The 25,388-nt window shown below is 43.1% G+C and overlaps 1 protein-coding gene across 2 annotated transcripts; it reads right to left on the reverse strand.

The window, feature by feature from the left end:
• Positions 1 to 1,918: 1,918 nt before the first annotated feature.
• LOC311104717 (uncharacterized protein) lies at positions 1,919 to 25,177 on the reverse strand. Of its 2 annotated transcripts, XM_084146605.1 has the most exons (5): positions 24,679 to 25,177; positions 11,362 to 11,767; positions 9,263 to 9,347; positions 7,517 to 7,591; positions 1,925 to 2,931 (listed from the first exon to the last, which is right to left on the reverse strand). In XM_084146605.1, the coding sequence occupies exons 1-4, from the start codon at positions 24,997 to 24,999 to the stop codon at positions 7,558 to 7,560; spliced, it is 846 nt and encodes a 281-aa protein (XP_084002731.1). In that variant the 5' UTR covers positions 25,000 to 25,177; the 3' UTR covers positions 1,925 to 2,931; positions 7,517 to 7,557. The 2 variants fall into 2 exon arrangements, with proteins under 2 accessions (XP_084002732.1, XP_084002731.1); XM_084146606.1 differs by lacking the exon at positions 7,517 to 7,591 and having other exon boundaries at positions 1,919 to 2,931; positions 24,679 to 25,164.
• Positions 25,178 to 25,388: the final 211 nt, after the last annotated feature.

Raw genomic sequence — 25,388 nt, forward strand, 5'->3', positions numbered from 1 at the left:
TTGGACAAGGCATAAACAACTTGTATGTGTTCATGTGACACAATCATAAAAGTTGTTTAAACATTTTTACATTTCATAGCTTGCTATTTCTTATAGAAGTTTAGCAAAATAATGTTGGTGTTAGACTTACTGAAAAAATATCTAAAACTAGCCCAATTTGAAATCATGATACAGTGTAGAAACAGAGAGTTGAAATGAAAGTGTTATCACTCAAACAAACATAAAAAAAATCATGATCACACAACCTGTTTTGAGTGTCATATTATTTAATAAAATAAATGGTAAAAAGATACACCAGAGTACTAACCACAGGAGGCTGCTGAGGGGAGGACGGCTCATAATAATGGCTGGATTGGAGTGAATGGAATGGTATCAAACACAAGGAAACCATGTGTTTGATGTGTTCGATACCATTGCATTTATTCTGTTCAAGCCATTAGTATGAGCCCGTCCTCCCCAATTAAGGTGCCACCAGCCACCTGTGGTACTAACTATTAAAACCTCATAGCTTGAGACTCTAAACAAACTACTAAAATATCTCCACACAGTATGTAAAGGGTAGATCTCACACTCAGACCTCCCTGATCAACCGTTAAAAACATTTGATTCAAAATATGGAGTGTTTAGAATATCTGAAAAACATATACACTGAGTGTACAAAACATTAGGAACACCTACCTAATATTGTGTTTTACATTCAAGTATTGTACAATTTGTTTTGGTCTTATAGGTAATGCCATTTAACCTATCACTCTACAGTATCTCACAATATTAAACATATTGTCTTTGTCTGTTTTGGATCATTCTGACCTGACACGATAAGTCAAACATACATACTGTATTATACATTGACAGTTGCTCTGCTTGACACCTGCACTCTAAAAAGGGGGAACAGGCTATTCAGCCCTATACAAGGTTGAGAGGTTGACAATAACAGCACCGCCCCATTCTGCTCATGTGGGTCAACTCTCCATTCTCCCAGACTACAGGGAGTAGAGTTTGAGCTGCTCCTCCATGTCTCCCTCAGTCACCTCCCCTAGTGCTTCCTGGTTCTGCATCAGCAGGAGAAAGATGGCCGCCAACTGATCGTTTTGCACCCTAGAACAAATACACACAGACATAATGGCACGGCTTCCAATGCCTGGGTCTACATGACACACTGACACACTCACACTCATCAACACACACAATAGATACATATAACAGAAACTAACTGTACACAAACAACACGTGACATCCAAAAAAAGCACACTGTTATCAGTGTTTGTGTGTGTGAGTGTGTGTGTGTGTGTGTGCGCACAGGACATACACATACGTGTACATAGTTGGATACGATGTGTCTTCTAATGTTATAATAAACACAGCTATAAAACATATCCTGGGGTAGACAGGTGCTTCACAGTTTATTATTGCCATCATTCACATACAGGACATGTACATGCTGCCTTATAAAAACACTTTATAACACTTCAGGGGACCTTCTTCTAGAGGGCTTCTTTCTCAAGTTCCACTGAAGTTAACTGCACATCCATTGGTGTGAACACCTACCTGACAGAGGAACGTCAACTAAGGCACGTCTTCAGCATACAAAGCCCTACTAGTTACCAGAAATCATATGATGGGTGGTGCAATGAGAACGGCTATTATTGCGTACGTACATAGATAGATTTTAAGTTATGATATCATCATCAATCCATGTATGACCTGATCTGGCTTACATAGAAAGATGCAATACATGACATACTGATTAGCATTGTGTTGTATGTAAATGTACTACAAAATGTGCTACAAAGTAGGTGAGCAAAATTCAATGATGAGATTAATTTACTGCTTTTAATTATTAATGTGCTGATCTGCATAAAATGGAAAGATGTGTGGATTAATGGATGGAAATGAGTAAGAAGCTTAAACAAGCATTGGTTTTAGACAAACTGGCTTTTAATAATCAATAGTTTACAAAAGCCCCAAAACTTCATGTTTAAACAAAACATTTCAATCTCTCTACAAAAACCACTATGGGTTGTCATACACATATTCCACTTTAGCCATTCTAACAACCGAGCTCCAGTCCCATATGAAAAGAAGCCCATTCATTGTCAGTGTGCATTGGTTACATACTTCTGAAGTGACAAAAGCCCCAACGATCGTCAGAGTCAGGACAGGAGTGCGATATATAGTTTTCTCAGCATTCAGAATGCAATCATTAGGCTAGTCGGATGTTACTGATTGGCATTTGTTAAGTTTCTTAAAGTGTCTGGGACTGGCTCACAATGGACAGTGGCCACACAGACCAAGACTTGGGTGGAGGGGGTCTTTGCATGTCTTGGCTTTAAATCACAGTTTCATATTTTAAAACAATGAAAAACAACACAACTCGTCTCTACCCTTCACCCATAATAGCTATTTAAACACTTCCTTACTGTATTGGTATTGCAATGGTCATCGTTCTCTTTGAAAGCAGGGGTTCCCGACCTTTCATTTTTCAGAAACGTTTTTTGCACACCCCACACCTCATACTCTGTAATAAGCAGACTCAGAATCCAGATTGAAGAATTCCCGCTCGAATCAAAGGATAGACGCCACCAGTAAGACAGCAGATAGAAAGCGAGGGGGGAGGGGAGTACAGATTCACATAGGCACTTGTGTGTTTGGTGTAATGCAGCATGCTATTCACAGGCAGAGTTGAGCAGTAGCCTTTAACTCACATCCTTCAAAAGTAATAAAGAAGGAAAGAAAAGAGGAGAGGACAAAAAGCAACAGATATTTTCCAGATCAACAGCAGAGTCGCCGGACAATCAACAGAAGAGATCACTCTTTTCAGCAGAGGTTTCAAAGGTTCTTCTTCAGTGATCACTTTTCAGGAAACAAAGTAAAGAATAGAAAGGTGTGGGTGTAGAGTCCTTCCTTTTCTTCATCGCCTACTCAGCTGCACTGAAAAACAGAGAGAACTAATATATCACTACAATGTGGTACAGTTTTATATATTGATAAATATAAGTATTTCATTGATATTATACGCCGGTTATTGTTATTAGCTGAAGAGCCAGAAATGTTAAGTAGCTGTAGTATTGGAATTTGACTGATATCAGACTCAAGATTTGGAAGAGAGGGAGTGAGATCACTCACCATTGCCATGGTTGTTATGTCAGCATGCAGCAGGGTTTAGTAGGTTTCAGGAGACCTAGAGCAGACAGTGCTCTGACCAAAGGTTGAGCAAAACACACCCGGAAATAGCATACCACCATAGAATACCCACCACCCCCACAGATCCCCCTCCCCACCCTAACCATAACCCTTTAACCTAACTCCTAACCTTAACCCTAACCTTAACCCTTAGTCTAGCTAACGTTAGCCACAAAAAATTGGAATTCGTAACATATCATATGTTCAGCAATCTCGTAACATATCATACGAATTGTATTTCGTAACATATCATACAAAATGGATTGTGGACATCTACAAATTAATATATACCATACGAAACTTAGCATATTATACTAATTAGAGTATCCCGGATTTACATTTACTATGTAACGTCTACCCCTGAGTCTAGGTTGCCCCTAGATGTAACAATGTTGTAATTGGAGACAGGACAGGCATACAGTAATACACATTCTAGATAGACCTACAGACACTGGTAGGCTGAACATGAACAGTTTATGAGCAAAAAATTGGTTGGGAAGATACTCATATTCCAGTGAGTCAGCCTTATTGGAATAATAAAGTTGATCTTTGTTTGTCAAGTAGAGCCAATAAATGCAGCTTGCAAATAGTGGCCTGATTTGCATTTTCAGGCTACACTGATCAAATGCTGTCACCATCTGGCTATTAGCTGACAGTTCATTAGGTATACACTATACAATCTTGTATCACTGTCTGTCACTCTGACTTGGCAACATATCATGACAAAACATATCATGGTAAAATAAGTCCCAGCCCTGTTCCTCAAACATTTTATCAACAGAGTGTAATAAAAATGCAATTATGGTGAAAGCATTTCAGCTCACACAGACACAGTAAAGAAATCCCCCCAATTTAAGTGTCTCACTACCTCAAAATCGCCTGCAGAGGGCACAATGGTATAGCAGCAAAGGTCTAAGATTCAGGGGCTCAGCAAAAATTAAACTTCAAAACTGTAACTCCCTCTTAAGGCATGGCTCAGGCCTCATGTAGTTACCACATGACATGTCTGTGACATGGGACCTGCATACAGGAACAGGACTTTGTGTTCCAACTCTGTTTACAGAGTGCTTAGCAGCTGTCTATATGTTCACCTCAAAAGAAACAGAGCAATGTATATAGTTACCATATGACTGTTTCATGTACATATCGATTGAAAATAATACATAATATTCTGTACTTACTACTACTTTTACTACTACTATTACTACTACTATTACTACTACTCATTATTTACGTTGTAGGCCATCATCGGAGCACTTTTAGCACACAGCTTTTGAAGAAGCTCAAATGTATTCAATCCACATCATAGCTCTCTGCAAGGCCCCCTGAGTGTGTGCAAGCGCAGCTGTTGGCACAAGATTAGTTCTAATTTTGCAGGTGGCTCCTAAAATCAGAGTGGCCCTGATAAAACCCCCACCCAACCACTAAATTAAGAAACTCTTTAATACTATCATGGCAGCCATTTTGGGTGTGCAGTATTTGCAAGTGAGGAACTGATTCTCTCTCAAGCATTTGTTTAGCAGGTGTCACGCGCAACCAACCAATTCCAAATGCATTCACCTCTGGCACCAGCATTAAGAGGTAAAGAATGTGCCTTGGTGAATGATTCCTCACAGATGTCATCTCAATAGAAGGTGGGGGGGAAGGTCTACATAGGGACAGACCTTTGTATGTTTTATATGAAGTCTCCCCTGCAGCACTGATGATGACCCACATTGGTGCCCCAGTGCAGTATTTCCCATGATCGCAGGTCCCTTTGTTTTCAATGGCCGTGAGGCAGCAGCATATGATGACTATTAACTGTATCCTTATAGAACCTTAAGCTCCAGGATATTAGACTGTCTGAAGACACAGGGGGACATAGAGGGAGAGATGGCGGAGGGATTGGAGAGGGGTGTTGGGGAAGGGATGTACAGTGCATTCGGAAAGTATTCAGACCCCTTGCCTTTTTCCACATTTTGTTACGTTACAGCCTTATTCTAAAATGGATTAAATTGTAGATAAGGTATTTCTGTTTTTTATTTTTAATAAATTAGCTAAAAGGTCTAAAAACCTGTTTTTGCTTTGTCATTATGGGGTACTGTGTGTAGATTGATAAGGAAAAAAATTAATTGTATCCATTTTAGAATAAGGCTGTAACGTAACAAAATGTGGAAAAAGGGAAGGGGTCTGAATACTTTCCGAATGCACTGTAGGTCTGGTGGTCGTTGGCGGGGATCAAACAGAAAGTGTATAATAGAACGAATAAAGCAAGCTCTGCCAGTATGTGCCCTATCTGACGCAGTTGTGTTCTCTACCACATCAGTGGAAGCCTATTAGTGGCTAACAAGTCCCTTCAAAAACAGAAAAACAATAGCCTACTGCAGCCCATTCGCCTGGTGGCAAGGTACACTGTTGGTGATGTCATAGTGTAATCAGTAAATGGGTGAATGCATAGATACACACTGCTTTCACCAGAGCCATATATATATATATATATATATATATATATATATATATATACAGTGGGGAAAAAAAGTATTTAGTCAGCCACCAATTGTGCAAGTTCTCCCACTTAAAAAGATGAGAGAGGCCTGTAATTTTCATCATCGGTACACGTCAACTATGACAGACAAAATGAGAAAAAAAAATCCAGAAAATCACATTGTAAGATTTTTAATGAATTTATTTGCAAATTATGGTGGAAAATAAGTATTTGGTCAATAACAAAAGTTTCTCAATACTTTGTTATATACCCTTTGTTGGCAATGACACAGGTCAAACGTTTTCTGTAAGTCTTCACAAGGTTTTCACACACTGTTGCTGGTATTTTGGCCCATTCCTCCATGCAGATCTCCTCTAGAGCAGTGATGTTTTGGGGCTGTCGCTGGGCAACACGGACTTTCAACTCCCTCCAAAGATTTTCTATGGGGTTGAGATGTGGAGACTGGCTACTCCAGGACCTTGAAATGCTTCTTACGAAGCCACTCCTTCGTTGCACGGGCGGTGTGTTTGGGATCATTGTCATGCTGAAAGACCCAGCCACGTTTCATCTTCAATGCCCTTGCTGATGGAAGGAGGTTTTCACTCAAAATCTCACGATACATGGCCCCATTCATTCTTTCCTTTACACGGATCAGTCGTCCTGGTCCCTTTGCAGAAAAACAGCCCCAAAGCATGATGTTTCCACCCCCATGCTTCACAGTAGGTATGGTGTTCTTTGGATGCAACTCAGCATTCTTTGTCCTCCAAACACGACGAGTTGAGTTTTTACCAAAAAGTTATATTTTGGTTTCATCTGACATTCTCCCAATCCTTTTCTGCATCATCCAAATGCACTCTAGCAAACTTCAGACAGGCCTGGACATGCACTGGCTTAGGCAGGGGGACACGTCTGGCACTGCAGGATTTGAGTCCCTGGCGGCGTAGTGTGTTACTGATGGTAGGCTTTGTTACTTTGGTACAGCTCTCTGCAGGTCATTCACTAGGTCCCCCCGTGTGGTTCTGGGATTTTTGCTCACCGTTCTTGTGATCATTTTGACCCCACTGGGTGAGCTCTTGCGTGGAGCCCCAGATCGAGGGAGATTATCAGTGGTCTTGTATGTCTTCCATTTCCTAATAATTGCTCCCACAGTTGATTTCTTCAAACCAAGCTGTTTACCTATTGCAGATTCAGTCTTCCCAGCCTGGTGCAGGTCTACAATTTTGTTTCTGGTGTCCTTTGACAGCTCTTTGGTCTTGGCCATAGTGGAGTTTGGAGTGTGACTGTTTGATGTTGTGGACAGGTGTCTTTTATACTGATAACAAGTTCAAACAGGTGCCATTAATACAGGTAACGAGTGGAGGACAGAGGAGCCTCTTAAAGAAGAAGTTACAGGTCTGTGAGAGCCAGAAATCTTGCTTGTTTGTAGGTGACCAAATACTTATTTTCCACCATAATTTGCAAATAAAATCATTAAAAATCCTACAATGTGATTTTCTGGATTTTTTTTCCTCAATTTGTCTGTCGTAGTTGACGTGTACCTATGATGAAAATTACAGGCCTCTCTCATCTTTTTAAGTGGGTGAACTTGCACAATTGGTGGCTGACTAAATACTTTTTTCCCCCACTGTATATGTGTGTGTGTGTACTGTATATGGCTCTGCCCTTCACCAGTGATGGAGTGGCAGTCACACAGTGTGTCACACCCTGGGTAGTGGGTGAGGGGAGCAAGGAGAGGGAGGTGAGGGGGTCAGAGGGAGGTCGGGTGGTCAAGTGAAGGGTTTTGAGTGGTAACGTGAGGGTGGTATTTTTGAGACTTGGGAGTGGATAAGAGGCTCTGGGGTGGGGGGTTACAGTGAAATTATACCTTACCCATAATCCTTCCCTACTCACAGTGTGCTTGTCGATGTTGCTTATAGAGAGGTAAAGTCAGGTGTGAGCTCTATCCTGAAAAGATAAATGCAGGGTGAAAGCTGTTATGTACAGCAGCCCAGAACTTTACACAATTCCTCAGCTTGGATAACAGACAACTTAACCACAACTTTGGCCCCAACTTTGGCACTTATGGAAATGCAAATGGGTTTCACATGCTTACATCTTCTCCATATAAAACCTAGTGCCAAAAGTAAGAGCTGTATGATGTAAAGTTTAGGCCAAAGTTGTGGTTGAGTTTAATTCAGGCCCAACGGTTGGTGTGGTGAGCAAGTACATGCTGTGCTCTCATGTGTAAACACACAAGTGAAAGGCACAAGGTACAGGGCACAGGGATTTAGTAACATATAGCTGGGTTTGGGGCTGGAGTGGGACTATAGTTTCTCGTATAAAGATGTATTAATACATTGTTGGTCATTTAAAACCCTGAGTCACTGCTCAGGCTCCAAACAAGAGTGGAAGCATACTCCCCTAAAAAGACAAAGAAAAACATTCCTGAAACTCAGGCCCACATGCCTTTCCTCTCACCCCTCCTTCTTCTTCCGCAGCTCGCATCTCCATGGTAACATAATAAACCAACAGAGCCAAGCCAGGCAGATATTTCAAGACCTTGATTCAATTCCTGTGTTGGTGACACAAGCCACCAATCACAAGGCATTTAAGACATCCACTCCCCTCGCTATAGAATCTGGGGAGAACCCCGCCCCCCCCAAAAAAAATAATCACACCCCTAAACAGAGTCCCCATCCGCCCCCTGCATGCTCACTCACTAAGCCATTCCAACCCCCAGCAAGTATTGGGCCCCAGGCTCACTGCACTGCTCCACTAGCAGAGAACAGGACTGGCTAAACCAAAAGTTACATCACATAAAGCCTCCCTCCCTCTGCTTATGCAAGTTCAAGCCCTATGATATGATATGATATGAGAGAGAGAGAGAGAGAGAGAGAGAGAGAGAGAGAGAGAGAGAGAGAGAGAGAGAGAGAGAGAGAGAGAGAGAGAGAGAGAGAGAGAGAGAGAGAGAGAGAGAGAGAGAGAGAGAGAGAGAGAGAGAGAGAGAGAGAGAGAGAGAGAGAGAGAGAGAGAGAGAGAGAGAGAGAGAGAGAGAGAGAGAGGCTATGCCGGCCCCCCACCACAAGCCCACCACAGTCTATAGGATGATGTTTGGCATTACAAACTAAGAGTAACCTCTAGGCTTCAAAACAAGCAGTCTTTGTTGTTGTTTTTGTCTCCTTCTTTAAGTGCCCCTCAGTTCACTAATCTTATTTTACAATCTGGTGACCTATAAAGATACAGAACATCCCACTGGGCACACACTGGTTGAATCAACATTGTTTCCACGTCATTTCAATGAAATTACGTCTGTACCCAGTGGGATGTCTCAAGTCTACATTTCTTTTGAGGGAGTTAGTAGCTACAGGTACAGAGTCTGGAAAGTCCCTCACTGCTTTGGTGGGTTATTGGTTTAACTGTCCACTCTGTGACCAACCTCCTCCTCCTATCTGCAGGGGAGATGTTGTCATAGATGGCACCTAAATGCCAGGTCAACACACAAGGACAGGATAGAGGAGGGAGGAAGAGAGGGAGAAGGTGGTTGCATTGGCGTGAAGTAGGAGGATAGGTTAGACTAGAGTCATGCCACAGTGCCAGGAGAAGGGTGGCAGTAGGGAGAGAGAGGGGGGCACTCACCTCTGCTCCTCCTCCATCTCCTCCTTGGTCATCAGCTTCTCCAACTTGCTCATCTTCATTCCTGGGGTAAAGTGCACCTCCTCAGCTGTTACCACGTCAGAGAAAACAGGAGGGACCATGGTCAACACACACATACACATCATTCATACATACAGTACAAGGACCCCTAATGTTTGCAAGCTCTTTTTCTCTCTGATAGTGAAAGAGACACTGATCAGAGTAAGCAAACCATTTTTAAAGGAGTCCATTCTACCAAGAAGATACAAGCTCAATAATTAGATGTAATGTGGTGTTAAATGTAACACCTGTTACATTTACATAGAGATCTTAAACATGATCATAGGATGACAAGAGTTAAGACATCACATAGTTGTAGCTCCATGGAACTGCATTACGGTGAACTAGTGTTCATTTTCTGTCAACTTCAAATGACTCAATGAATACACTGAGTATACAAAACATTAAGAACATCTGCTCTTTTCATGGCATAAACTGACCAGGTGAATCCAGATGCAAGCTATGATCCCTTATTGATGTCACTTGTTAAATCCACTTCAATGAGTGTAGGTGAAGGGAAGGAGACAGGTTAAAGAATGATTTTTAAGCCTTGAGACAATTGAGACATGGATTGTGTATGTGCCATTCAGAGGGTGAATGGGAAAGACAAAATATTGAGGCTGTTCTGAGGGCAAAAGGGCTGGGGTGCAACTCAATATTAGGAAGGTGTTCCTAATGTTTGGTATACTCAATGTACATTCCTTGCTAACCAGTTTGTTCTAAAAACCACAGCGATCATCAGTCCATGTCACTTATTGAAACTCATGTTTCACTGTCAATCAACAGTTAACTGTTGGTGAGGTGGAGACATGAGATCACATTTGGTCTCAAAGTCCACATTTCTCCCCTTTACCATCTCAACATGCAAAATGGCAGCTTTACTATTAGTTTTTTCCTGGAATCGAGTTATCTCCCCTGCACACACACCCAGTGATGATTGCCTGCTAGCAGCAGCAGTGGCCAGTATGCTATTCAGTGAGGATATACTGTAAGGCAGGGTTCCCCAACTGGTGGCCCTCTGGATGAATTTGGCCCGCGGGTGATTTTATTTGGCCACCCAAGCTTTTTGAGCAAAATAATTAAAACATATATATATATATATATATATATATATATATATATATATATATATATATATATATGTTTTATTTTTTATTGTTGGACTTACAAGACTGTAAAAACACCAGCAAATCAGCTCCAAGTGGTTTTAATTTTGAAAATCTGTTCCAAAGTATTCCCACACATAATGGAGAGATATACAGGTATGTGATCGTATACTATGTTATTATGTTTTAGTGAAATATGATACAGTATGAACCGTATTTGTTTGGGCTTTTTGCGGTCAATTTGCAGTCTACAAATTATTTGTAGACTGTAATTATATTCCATTCCCTTGAACATCCGCTCAAGAAAAAAATCGGCCCCCGGCTGAATCGAGTTGATGATCCCTGCTGAACGGGAAATAAAAGAAGGCGTCCAACCGAAACCTAGTCAGATATCTAAGCGACAGTATAAAAGCTCATAGGCACAAAGCTCTTGTGTTTGTGTGGCTCTGTGTAGTTGTATTGTACAGTATTCCAGGGAGGCCTGACTGACTTCAACCTCTCACCTGGAAACACTTACTGTAATCTGGCACAATGAGACAGGCCTCAATAGAGACCTGAATGGAAGACAAAATGGTGGCTGGTTTGAACGCACGACTCAGTTCCAGTGAAAGGAGGGCAAGTCTCAAGACTGTAAGGGGATGTGTCAGTGGAGGATATACCACACAGCGTATATACACGCAAGTGTCTCCGCTAGCCTCCCCAGATCCAGTTTAAATGAGGATTTGCTGGGTATGCAGTGTTTTGATGTGCATCACGTTAATGCTGGCTAATGCATTAGGGCCCTTTGAGGTTGGTATGATGCAGCATTATATGTTAGTCATTACTAAAGTCAATCCATTCAGGGAGTCAAACTTGATCTGCTTTCGGACTTGGGACGACTGACTGTACCCACAGCTGACAGTTAGCTGACACCCAAAAACGATTAAAACGTACTACCGTTGCTCTCAAGGTCCTCTGGCTCTGGCATGAAGACGGGCTCAGGGGTGGGTTCCCTTGCTGGCTCTGGGGTGGGTTCCCTTGCTGGCTCTGGGGTGGGTTCCCTTGCTGGCTCTGGGGTGGGTTCCCTCGCTGGCTCTGGGGTGGGTTCCCTCGCTGGCTCTGGGGTGGGTTCCCTCGCTGGCTCTGGGGTGGGTTCCCTCGCTGGCTCTGGGGTGGGTTCCCTCGCTGGCTCTGGGGTGGGTTCCCTCGCTGGCTCTGGGGTGGGCTCTCTGACGGGGACCTCCTTCACCACGGGTACAGGTTCAGGTTCGGCGATGAGCTCAAGGATGGGCTCTGGCTCTTGGATGGGCTCAGGCACGGGTTCTGGCTCAACCACGGGTTCTGGCACGGGCTCTGGCACAGCCTGCAGTGACAAAGTGTATAACAGATTTAATCTACTGTACACCTGAAATGCTGTTTAACACAATGGAATTGTGATTCATATTGAGCAAAACATCAGACAGTGAATATGACTTTGTTTTCCAATGGTCTTCAATGGTCTGTGTAGTGGCTAATCGAGGTTAATAGCGAATTGTGTTGTATTCCCAACCTAGCAGTCCTAGGTTCTAAATATAGCAGAGCTTTAGGCTAGACTTGTTTCTATAGTACCTGAGACAATTACATTAGTGGAACCAACTCCTCACGGGAATAACAATAAAAACTGATGAGTGTTGTTTGTCATGCATAGCCTCCTGGGGCATATAAGACAGAGATGACTGAGCCCAGTAATTGTATATGAGAAATCAGCTCAAACACTGCTGACTTTGGGAAACTGCCAAGAATAGAGACACTGAAAAGAACTTGTGCAAAAATACAAAGGGAGTGTCTGTCAAACTGCCACTACACCCCCATAGTATCCAAATTGCCACATTATATAAGGAGTAGGCCTATGGTGGGGAAATATAGCCATATACTTAAATGGCATCGCTTCCCACATTCTATAAACATTTTTCTCCTCCGAAATTGGTGCTGGAAGGACATAACCCATAACATCATCCTTCACATTCTGAAATGTAAAACCTGCATATTTTGTGCCTTTGTATCAGAGCAAACCTCTACAAACTGCTAACTCAACTGCTGACCCACGTGAATGTGATAACCTCTTGACACATTGTAATGGTTCTTCTATGAGTGACAGCTGTCATTTGCAGCTCACTCTCAGGTTCTTGTTTAGTGGCTGTGTCCTCTCTGTATGCCGTCTGCCAATGACACAGGCACAAATAAACCCCACTTCAATCCATCTCCACCCCTCCCTCTCCAGAACTTTCCCTGGCCCTGACAGAACTGGACTCGCAGGAACTCACACACACCCACACACACACACACACGCACATGCACGAACAAGTTATTTTAATGCTTTTGGTGTCTGATACTTGGGAGAACTAATCTCACAGTGAGGACACCGAGAGACAGTGAGGACACCGAGAGACAGTGAGGACACCGAGAGACAGTGAGGACACCGAGAGACAGTGAGGACACCGAGAGACAGTGAGGACACAGAGAGACAGTGAGGACACAGAGAGACAGTGAGGACACAGAGAGACAGTTAGGACACATATGGGGACACAGTGGACTCAGGGCTTGATGCGCTGCCAGAGACCTCCTGTCATCTCTGATCAGAGTAACAATGACTAAAGCCTAGAACTAAGAGTATAAGTAGGGTGCTCATTTACAATGTAGTCCAACTCTAAAGTAGTTCTAAAGTCTCCAAATTTAGAAGACCAAAGTGACAAATTAAGGAAAGAAGCTGAAGGCGATTTTATCAAAATATTCAATGTTTTGTTGACATTTCTGCCTGTGGCTGTTCATATTTGTGTCTATATAAATTGGCCACATGACTTTAAAGTGTATAAATGTATCTTGGTACAGAAAGGAAAATTATTTTAGCAGAGGAAGCTCATGGCCCCCTGTGTCACGACCCTACCCCTCCTCTTGGAGCAGACTTTATGGCGATGGACATGTTGACTAACCCACCACAGTAACAAATGGTAGCAGACAGAGCAGGCCAGGGGCATGGATTCCACCAGGCCCAACAGTGTCTCATAGCCTAATCCCTGAGCAGCCCTCTCTAGGCTACTCACACCCAGCCACTGGAATGGAATCCATTTAGCAGACCTACCCACCAACAGCCTCTTCCCTCTGCCACTGAATTCCTCAACTATTAAACACCAAAACACTCCATGCATAGGACCCAACTCACACATTCATAAACGCTATCTTATTCAGGGTCATACTAGTGCTAAATGTACAGTACCAGTCAAAAGTTTGGACACACCTACTCATTCCAGGGTTTTTCTTTATTTGTACTATTTTCTACATTGTAGAATAATAGTGAAGACATCAAAACTATGAAATAGCACATATGGAATCATGTAGTAACCAAAAAAGTATTAAACAAATCAAAATATATTTTATATTTGAGATTCTTTGAAGAATCTCAAATATAAAATACATTTTGATTTGTTTTACACTTTTTTGGTTATTACATGATTCCATATGTGTTCAAGGCACACTTTGCCTTGATGACAGCTTTGCACACTCTTGGCATTCTCTCAACCAGCTTCATGAGATAGTCACCTGGAATACATTTCAATTAACAGGTGTGCCTTGTTAAAAGTTAATTTGTGGAATTTCTTTCCTTCTTAATGCGTTTTAGCCAATCAGTTGTGACAAGGTAGGGGTGGTATACAGAAGATAGCCTTATTTGGTAAAAGACCAAGTCCATATTATGGCAAGAACAGCTCAAATAAGCAAAGAGAAACGACAGTCCATCATTACTTTAAGACATGAAGGTCAGTCAATATGGAAATGGTCAAGAACTTTGAAAGTTTCAAGTGCAGTCGCAAAAGCCATCAAGCGCTATGATGAAACTGGCTCTCATGAGGACCGCCACAGGAAAGGAAGACCCAGAGTTACCTCTGCTGCAGAGGATAAGTTAATTAGAGTTACTAGCTTCAGAGATTGCAGCCCAAATAAATGCTTCAGAGTTCAAGTAACAGACACATCTCAACATCAACTATTCAGAGGAGACTGCGTGAATCAGGCCTTCATGGTCGAATTGTTGCAAAGAAACCACTACTAAAGGACACCAATAAGAAGAAGAGACTCGCTTGGGCCAAGAAACACGAGCAAAGGACATTAGACTGGTGGAAATCTGTCCTTTGGTCTAATGAGTCCATATTTGAGATTTTTGGTTCCAACCGCTATGTCTTTGTGAGACGCAGAGTAGGTGAACGGATGATCTCCGCATGTGTGGTTCCCACCATGAAGCATGGAGGAGGTGTGTGATGGTGTGGGGGTGCTTTGCTGGTGACACTGTCTGTGATTTATTTAAAATTCAAGGCACACTTAACCAGCACGGCTACCACAGCATTCTGCAGCGATACGCCATCCCATCTGGTTTGCGCTTAGTGGGACTATCATTTGTTTTACAACAGGACAATGACCCAACACACCTCCAGGCTGTGTAAGGGCTATTTGACCAAGAAGGAAAGTGATGGTGCTGCATCAGATGACCTGGCCTCCACAATCCCCCGACCTCAAACAAATTGAGATGGTTTGAGATGAGTTGGACGGCAGAGTGAAGGAAAAGCAGCCAACAAGTGCTCAGCATATGTGGGAACTCTTTCAAGACTGTTGGAAAAGAATTCCAGGTGAAGCTGGTTGACAGAATGCCAAGAGTGTGCAAAGCTGTCATCAAGGCAAAGGGTGGCTACTTTGAAGAATCTAAAATATAAAATATGTTTTGATTTGTTTAACACTTTTTTGGTTACTACCTGATTCCATGTGTTATTTCATAGTTTTGATGTCTTCACTATTATTCTACAATGTAGAAAATAGTAAAAATAAAGAAAAACCCTTGAATGAGTAGGTGTGTCCAAACTTTGACTGGTACAGTAGGTCTATAGAATCCCTTTAGAGCAATGGTATTCAAACCTTTTCAGCGGGGACCCCATTTTTTGCCAGAATTTCTCGCGACCCCACCCTACCCCAAATCTAATGACACAATCTTAAAATTGGTAAATGTCGATTTTTATGTCAACCTTCAATTCATTGCATTTTGATTTCTTATCAAAATGAAAAGAAACCAATAAATACATTTACTCAAAAAAAGTATATATCTTTTTTTTGGCTACCCCACTGCAGTTCCCCTGACTTTGAATACCACTGCTTTAGAATGAGATTATTCATTGCTCACATTTTGTAAGTTACACTATCATCACAAATACTCCATTTTTACATCTCTCTCCTAATTTGGTCAGAGAGCTCTCTCTAGTAGAAGTGTATGAGGTCATTATTCCATTGTGCATCAGTCATCATCTCTCAGGCTCCTCATGTACCACCCAGACACCAAACTTAGGCCAAGAGCTTTAGGATGGCTTGTAGAGGATTTAGGGCCCTGTTAACAACTGCCTGACCAATTAACCCCTCACTCAGCTCATACAGTGACAGTGACCTCTGACCTCATGCTGTAGATGTGGCATCCACTGACATGCCCTCAGCCATTTTGGGTAAGTACACTCTTAGAAAAAAGGGTTCCAAAAGGGTTCTTCGGCTGTCCCCATAGGAGAACTCTTTTTGGTTCCAGGTAGAACCCTTTTTGGTTCCAGGTAGAACCCTTTTCGGTTCCATGTAGAACCCTGTGTAGAAAGGGTTCTACATGGAACCGAAAAGAGTTCTACCTGGAACCAAAAAGGGTTCTTCAAAGGGTTCTCCTTTGTATGTGGTAAGTGTGAAAGTGTGTGTATGGGTGTGTGTGTGTGTGTGTGTGTGTGTGTGTGTGTGTGTGTGTGTGTGTGGCGTCAGTATGCATGTGTGCACGTGTTATGTGTCTGTGGGCGTATGTAATGTGTATGTGTGTGTGTGTGGGTAAAGTCCAGTGTGTGCACAGAGTCAGTGCATTTGATTAGCTATTCAGCAGTCTTGTTTAGCAGTCTTATGGCTTAGGGGTATAATCTCTTCAGGGTCCCTTTTCTTCCAGACTTGGTGCACTGGTACTGCTTGCTGTGCGGTAGCAGTGAGAACAGTCTATGGCTTGGGTGACTGGAGTCTTTGACAATTTTATAGGCCTGACACCGCCTGGTATAGAGGTCCTGGATGGCGGGGAGCTAGGCCCCAGTGATGTACTGGGCCATACTCACCACCTTGCAGTTATCATACAAGCGGTGATGCAGCCAGGCAAGATGCTCTCAATGGTGCAGCTGTATAACTTTTTGAGGATCTGAGGGCCCATGCCAAATCTTTTCAGCCTCCTGTGGCGCATGCTCTGAGTACTCGTCCTGGTATTCCGTCTGGCTCAGCGGCCTTGCGAATGTTATCCTGTTTAATGATTTTACATAATCTACGGAGAGCAAGATCACACAGTTGTCCAGAACAGCTGGTGCTCTCATGCATGGTTCAGTGTTGCTTGCCTCGAAGCGAGAATAGAGAATAGAAGGCATTTAGCTCGTCTGGTAGGCTTGCGTCGCTGGGCAGCTCATGGCTGAGTTTCCCTTTGTAATCCGTAATAGTTGGCAAGCCCTGCCACATCCATTGAGTGTCAGAGCCTGCGTAGTAGTATTCGATCTTAGTCCTGTATTGACGCTTTGCCTGTTTGATGGCTCATCGGATGTCGTAGCGGAATTTCTTAGAAGTGTCCAGATTAGTGTTCTGCTCCTTGAAAGCGGCAGATCTAGCCTTTAGCTCAGTGCGGATGTTGCCTGTAATCCATGGCTTCTGGTTGGGGTATGTACATACGGTCACTGTGGGGACGACGTCGTCGATGCACTTATTATGAAGCCGGTGACTGATGTGTTAAACTCCTCAATGCCATCGGATGAATCCTGGAACATATTCCAGTATGTGCTAGTGAAACAGTCCTGTAGCTTAGCATCCGCTTCATCGGACCACCTTCGTATTGAGCGCATCACTGGTACTTCCTATTTTAGTTTTTGCTTGTAAGCAGGAAGCAGAAGGATAGTGTCATGGTCTGATTTGCCAAAGGGAGGGTGAGGGAGGGCCTTGTATGCGTTTCTGTGTGTGGAGTAAAAGTGATCAAGAGTTTTGACGCCTATAGTTGCACAGGTGACATGCAAAAAATATATATATAAAACGGATTTCAGTTTCCCTGCATTAAAATCACCAGCCACGAGAAACGCCGAACTCTGGGTGTGCATTTTCTTGTTTGCTTTTGGCCCTATACAGCTCGTTGAGTGCAGTCTTAGTGCCAGCATCGGTTTGTGGTGGTAAATAGACAGCTGCATAGCTGTGTACACCTGATACCTGGCATGATACTCTGCTTCTAGCTCCTAATCATCTGCAACATTGATAGTGGTCCGTGCATAGAAGGAGGCAGAAGAGAATGATATTTCTTTGCAAGTGGATACTGAATAAATGTGGCTACCTATATAGCAACAATAAACAGAATGGTAATAAACTGCATTGGTCTCACTGGAGATCCTCTTAAGAGCTGTTGGGGTGGGCCCTTGGCCTGCCATGTGAAATTCTAGCTGCCTCAGGGAATTTATAGTGCTACCGCGCCCCTTGAGTGGGTGGTGGGCAAGGGTGGTGTTGAAACCACACCTCTGATGTAGCGGGATGAACTTTGTGTATTTACTGTCCACGTCAAGATTGCATCAGCTGAGAATTCAGCTGAAGCCCCTTGGGTGTACTGTACCCTCTCCTTTAGATTGTCCTGAAGTTCTCTTCTCTTCCTCCATTAAAATGTCCATTGAGATGCGTTCATACCAGGCGGTACCAGGCTGTTTGTGTCATGTTGTTGCAGTCCATCAGACAATCCCCTGAAAAGGGCTCAGGGCAGTGGGCCAAGGTATCTGGGGTGGAATAGTGTCCCGTTGTCTCAGCAACCTCCCACCCCTGCTCTGTGTCTCTGCGTACACACAGACACATTGTTCCCCCAAAGCCACTGCCTTATCGGTGGATGATATTACCAATGAATGAAACAACAACAGACATACCTCGATAGTGTGTGGAGCTATAGAGCGAGGAACATCCGGTGGGGTAGCATGAAGCCAATTAGTGTTCAGAGCTTTCAGGTGCAGAGCTAGCCATAGGGTGTTGCTAATAGAGGTGTTGCTAATGTGTATACATTTACATTTACATAATTTAGCAGACGCTCTTATCCAGAGCGATTTACAAATTGGTGCATTCAACTTATGATAGCCAGTGGGACAACCACCTTTTTTTCTTTTTTTTTTTCTGGGGGGTGGGGGAAGAAGGATTACTTTATACTATTCCAGGTATTCCTTAAAGAGGTAGGGTTTCAAGTGTCTCCCGGAAGGTGGTCAGTGACTCCGCTGTCCTATACAAACACACACAGACTCATAAACAGACACAAACACACACAGCTTTGTGTCCTGGCAGTCAATGGTCACAGTGTGCTGTGGCGGCCTGCAGGAATGAGATCCTACTCCATTGTGCCATCGATGACATCACCACTGGACTGGAGACTGTGGGTGAGGTTTCATTTCAACATGTCATTGGCTCTGAATTGAGTCCAAATGTTGATTCTCACAAGTAATGATTGACTTGGAATATATCAGATTATTACTAAAATTATACAATAGTTTTGCCCTTGTTCTGTTATCCGAAACAGCTGACTTTTATTAAGTAAGAACATCCTCAATGATTCAGGCCAGATTACGCAATTGATGATATCAAAAGAGTGAATCACATGATACAGTTTATCTGTTGTTTTGACAGAACAATACACACAGCCTAGAGCAGCAACACCTCTATAGGAAACAGCTCAACCCACCATGACTTCCTCCATACATACCAACACTGTATAGAAAGCATGTACTGTACTGTTTAGACATACAGTATTCAGCACTGCAGTTGACGGTAGCTTTTAACAGGAACTACCTGCCAAGAGGCCTGTGCAGGCCTGGCCAATGAACTTACAAAGAGCTGCTGTTTCTTAGCTTTTCACTGGGGGATTGGCTAACCTTTAAGAGTGGAAATCCCTCCCTCATGCTTCCTCTCTCCTCCTCTCACTCTGGCACTGGGCAGACCTCCTCCATTCCTCTGTGTTGACTCGTCTAGTGCACAGCGCAGGGCCCAACATGGCCAGAAAAGACCAAAACACCAGGGTTTCAGCTCTATGATGAGTCAAGCTGGGAGAAAGGGAGTCAGTGCCCACCACACTGTGTCAGTGCCAACTGCCAACTTCTTGTCATGAGCTAATGCCTGTGTTACAGAGGGGAATTAGCGGTTGCGTTGTGTGAAGCCATGGCATTGTGTTCTCATGGGGATGGGTGCCTGGGTCTGGGTCTGGGTCCAGACAAAGCTCTCGAGCGCTGGGAAAGGGAAGGACAACAGGGTCCAGAGCAGACTGTAGCTCCAGCCTGCATGCAGAGGTAGGTAGGCAGAGAGACCAGGGGAAATACCAAGAGAGGTAGGTCAGCGGAGAGCTTGACCAATGAGTAAGCAGCCCTGCAGATTCCATCACAGGCTACTGTTAGGAGTCTGACGAACACACAAGAGAGCTGAGGAATGTTCTGAGAAAAACTCCCTAGTCTCTTCTTGTAGTCTGTGTACTATACACATAACACCCACTGTGTCCTGCCGTAAGATAACTCAGCTTTACTTATGAACTACCCACATGGGACAACTGACAAACATTGGATTTAACCAATGAGCAGTCAAAGGGTACCATACATTGGCCACTATACACTACGAATGTTTTGCCTGAATAAAAAAAAATTGACGGCCTTCGACAGGCAGCAAACTACTTCCGGATGACAGTAGACTGTCCTCCATGTTGCATCTGAAAAAATAACAGCTTGCTCCAGCTGTTGCCTGTGTATCTCTGCCTTCTCAGCGTGAACAGTGAGTTAGCTAGCAGGCCTAGACACATTCCCATTTATGGTGTGTTTCAACACGATGAAAGATCCAAGAGGTTAGAATAGAAGGTTCAGAGAGAGAAGAACATCTGCAACTAATTTTGGGTTTAGTAAACAATTTCTTGAGGGTTTTACATGTTCATATAAATAAAGCAAAAAAGTCACACTTGTGAAAAGACACAATCAACATTTCATGGAAGATGTATCGCTAAAAGAGGTGAGCAAATACAACACTTGATTAACATGATCACATTCAAGCCTGAGGCATAGAACGCTAGCTTAACTCTTTCTGACTGTACAACAAGAAAGGATGGGTATGGGGGCAGGGTGTGGAGTGTTGCAGCCATTGGAACATGTAAAATGAGAATGCTGTTCAGGCAAACATGCCAAGCACACATGTCCACTCCAAAGGTCGAGGAGACAGATTGGGCTCTCCCATATGAGGGAGGTGAAGGGGTTTACATAGTGATAGATCTGTAGGCTGACAGGTGAGGTACTGCTGAGACTATTTTACTGCTCATCAATCTCAGCCAGAAGCATACTACAGTGTCTTTGCTACCTTAAGGCCAACCTTCTAACACATATACACATCTATAGAGTGCATATACCTCCACATAGTGAAGAGAGCAGCATGGAGGAGAGAAGGGGCCCCTCTTAATCTCAGAACACAGTGTAGACATTGATTTGGCAAAGCCTGGCTACTGGGAGTTAATAAGTAATGGCCCCTGATTGGTCACTATAGGTTGACGTGTCTGTGTACATGTATGTATGTTATACTGTGTGCTCCTCCACGACACGTGTGCACACACACACACACACACACACACAATGTTCCAACACTGCTACAGCTCAAGTATGGAATAATGGGCTTTAGTGGAAATTGTTTCCTTTCTGGTTTTAGGGGGGCCACGATAACATGTGGCATATTCACAGACTACTATAGGTGTAGGGTATAGTTAAAAAGGTTTGCAGACCCTGACCCATAACAAGCAAAACTAGACTGCTGAATATTCAATACTCTTTTCTAGTTTGCTACCCTCTGTCTTGACAATGTGGTCATGGAACATTTGAGGGAGAAAGTACTGTTCAATACTGTTACACAATCCTCTAATGGAGTATAGTGAGGATATGGAAGAACAACTCTGGGTTGGCTTCTGATCTTAATGCTTCTCTTTACATGTGTCAGTGGCTGCTCTATAGTGGCTGCTCTATAGGGGCTGCTCTATAGGGGCTGCTCTATAGGGGCTGCTCTATAGTGGCTGCTCTATAGTGGCTGCTCTATAGGGGCTGCTCTATAGTGGCTGCTCTATAGGGGCTGCTCTATAGGGGCTGCTCTATAGTGGCTGCTCTATAGTGGCTGCTCTATAGTGGCTGCTCTATAGGGGCTGCTCTATAGTGGCTGCTCTATAGTGGCTGCTCTATAGGGGCTGCTCTATAGGGGCTGCTCTATAGGGGCTGCTCTATAGGGGCTGCTCTATAGGGGCTGCTCTATAGTGGCTGCTCTATAGTGGCTGCTCTATAGGGGCTGCTCTATAGTGGCTGCTCTATAGTGGCTGCTCTATAGGGGCTGCTCTATAGGGGCTGCTCTATAGGGGCTGCTCTATAGTGGCTGCTCTATAGTGGCTGCTCTATAGTGGCTGCTCTATAGTGGCTGCTCTATAGTGGCTGCTCTATAGGGTTTGAGAAGGGGGTGTGTCCAGGACAGTAACACACATTTATGAGCACCTTACACTGACCCCCACACCCAAAACAACACAGGAGAGTGATAGTGAGAGAAGATTAAGGAACAGAAATGTGAAGTTCAAACAGAAGGGAAGACTATGGACGTGACATAGAGCATGCCTCCGCTGCTAAGCACACACAGACATACAGGCGAAACATGAGGAGACGGAGGGAATGAAGGAGAGGAGAGGGGACTAGTAAGGGAACACTTTCAGCAAAGCAAGCAGCACAGGAAGGAGCCCCAAATTCCACAGCTCCCAGATGTAGCCTCGTCGCATTGCAAGGGTTTAGTGATTTCAGAACTCTATACCTTTGGTTACAATGTAAATGTGCAGTTAGCATACTTTGCATACTATGCAGTTACAGTACAGAATTGTATTGCATACCACCTATGAATCTATCAAGATGTTATTCCACTTCAATGGTATTATATTTGTGCAGAGAGTAGTGCAGGTTAGTTTTCCAACATGGTAAATGAGAGGCCAGATCAATGATGTGAAAGCGGTTAAACATACGCACATGTTATTGTAGATAATATTAGGCTTCAAAGTTGTGCAGAGCGGAGCAGTGCATGTTGGTTGTCTAATGTGATAAATGAGAGCCCAGCCCCAGATCATTGATGTGAAAGCTGATGGTGATAAAAGTGGAGCGCTAAAACAGACACCATGTTATTCTAATCTAGCCCCTCAGATAGCCAGCCACACGAAGTGCCATGCCATTCGCACTGTATGTTGACTCGCCAATGAGCTCCACCAGCCCCAGGGCTGCAGCAGCCCAACTTGGCTGAGTCCCATATAGCAGGCAATGGAGAGAAGTTATGTCTCTCATAACAAAGGAGGCTAAATGGGCTGTGTTTCTGTATAAGCACTTTGTGACATCTGCTGATGTGAAAAGGGCTTTATAAATAAATTGGATTGATTGATTGTTTCAGCTTGAGGGAGGAGAGAGAGAGAGAGCACTCTTAAATGTGCACTTTAAATGCAACTGTAAAAAATAAACATAATAGTCAAGCTCAGGCAGTAATGCCGCGTTCACGTGCTAGCCCTAACTTGGAAACTCAGAAATGTCCGACTTGCTAACTGGTTGTAGTTATCCACGTGCCACGTTCAACCAGATAGGAAGTCCGACCTTTCTGAGTTCCGACTAGCACTCGAGCGCGGCAAAATGCACGGCAGGTGGTAATGTACACACAAACCACCTCAGCTTGGTTGGCATGGTGCCACTAACATAGTGATTAAGTGAGTCTAACAAAGTGGGCCATAAAGATAAATACTATAGAAGAAGCTGTAAAATAAAAATGAATGGTAAATAATGTATTGTGTCATTTTGGAGTCACTTTTATTGTAAATAAGAATATAATATGCTTCAGAACACTTCTACATTAATGTGGATGCTACCATGACTACGGATAATCATGAACAAATCGTGAATAATGATGAGTGAGAAAGTTACAGAGGCATAAATATCATACCCCCCAAAGAAATGCTAACCTCACCTAATGGTGAGAGGCTGGCATGTCTTGGGGGCATTATATTTGTGTCTCTGTTACTTTCTCATTCATCATTATTCATGATTCATTCAGTATTATCAATAATCATGGTAGCATCCACATGAATGTAGAACTGTTCAGAAACATATTATATTCTTATTTACAATAAAAGTGACTCCAAAATGACAATACATTATTTAACATTACTTTCTACTGGGACCAAATACTAAACTTTGGACTACTTTAATGTCCAGATACTTTTGGTTCCCTAAAATGGGGGGACTGTGTACAAAACGTGCTGTAATTTCTAAACAGTTTACCCCATATGGATTAAAATACCCTCAAATTAAAACTGACAGTCTGAACTTTAACCTCATTGACATTGTATAATTTAAAATCCAAAGTGCTGGAGTACAGATAAAAAAATACAAATAAATGGTCACTGTCCAACTACTCTTGGACCTCATGGTCGTTAAATATAGAATATAATGTATGTTTGGGACCAAATATAGAGGGTGTCTCCAATGTATTCTCTGTGACCTGTGTGTCGGGTTACAGCAGCAGTGGACACATTCTGTCTTTACTCAGGGGCTTGTAAAGGGCTCATATAGGCTTGTGATGGAAAAGGTCAGTTTGCCCTTGGGAGACAAGGTACATTCAGTTCTGCTTATTGTGCGCTTTAGAGCATTGGCTCTGGCACGCACATAACACTGTAATTAGCTAAATGGGCATTATAAAGCAAGTATTGTATTAATGGCCTTGGAGACACAGATGGTTTTTCATTGTCATTTTCTCTTCTGTGAAAATACAAGCTGGGCTCATTTTAAATCCAGCTTGAAACGTAAGGATTTATTAACTGAATAAACACATTTAATGTTAGATTATCAAAAGAGACATTAGCTTTTGGTGGAATTCGTATTTGATGTGAAACAGCATGCAAGAGTATTGCATTGATCCTGCAAATGAAATGACGTGCTTAAACAGTGCGTAAATTGCACAACTTGATGCAAAATTGGATTTAAAACAATATTGATTTAGAATACATTTAATCTAAAAGTAGAGCAATTGCACAGTGTTTTCTGGCCAGGCACTAAGCAACAAAGGCTGTGGTCAGTTCACCAAATAGTCACTTCATCATCTTCAAACCAATTAGTCAAAGAATCACCTAAGCCCAGAAGTTCTATTCATAACAGGTCAATGAAGCTAAATAGAATATCTTACCTGAACCTCGGGGATAATTTCTGGCTCTTTTACTGTCTCTTCTTCTACAACATTGATCTCTTCAACTACTGGGGCAACTGTTTCTGGCTCGGGGATAACTTCAGGTTTTATCACTGGTGGTGATATCTCCACTTTTGGTACTTCCACTACTGGTACTGCTGGTGCCAATGCTCTGGAAGGAGGAATGTCGTCTCCATAGCCTACTTTAACCCTCTTCTTCTTCTCCTCTGGTTGTTTTCTGGGGATGAATTTGGCTGCCAAGACAACAGCAAGAATGGTAAAGAAGAGCGCAGGGAGAATGATAGACGCGTCAAGTTCCATGATGGTAGAATTATTTAAGGTTCACTTGTGAAATGTTATGTTTTCTGCAGATGTATTATATGTGTACATGCAAAATTGTCCTTCTTGTTGTAGATGCCAGTTGGTGTGTTAGTCAGAGTGTAGTCCCAAGCACACTGTAGATCATCGCATCCGCGCTCCCACTGAACACAATCGTATAAACCCGCGGGTGTAAACGCTGACTTTAAAGTTTAGCGTCATCTCGGTCGCGTTCCCCTGCTCAGACATTGCATGCATCAACCAATGGTTGCATGCTACGTCATAGACTGTGCCGTCAGACACCAGATTGCTATAATGGTGCTTTCACGACAACTGGGAACCCGGATTAACAATTTTTCTCAGACGGAGCTCGTTTTTCCCCAGTAGTCTTG

This window comes from Coregonus lavaretus, assembly GCF_964263955.1.
Source record: "Coregonus lavaretus genome assembly, chromosome: 2".
In the NCBI taxonomy this organism is placed as follows: domain Eukaryota; kingdom Metazoa; phylum Chordata; class Actinopteri; order Salmoniformes; family Salmonidae; genus Coregonus; species Coregonus lavaretus.

Excerpts from the sequence above, each read along its gene's own strand:
- LOC311104717 (XM_084146605.1), bottom strand. The coding sequence starts at position 24,999 with ATGGAACTTGACGCGTCTATCATTCTCCCTGCGCTCTTCTTTACCATT. Across the intron at positions 11,768-24,678 it reads AAATTATCCCCGAGGTTCAG|GCTGTGCCAGAGCCCGTGCC; the intron begins GTAAGATATTCT and ends TTGTCACTGCAG. Across the intron at positions 7,592-9,262 it reads GAGATGGAGGAGGAGCAGAG|GATAGAGCTCACACCTGACT; the intron begins GTGAGTGCCCCC and ends TTATCTTTTCAG.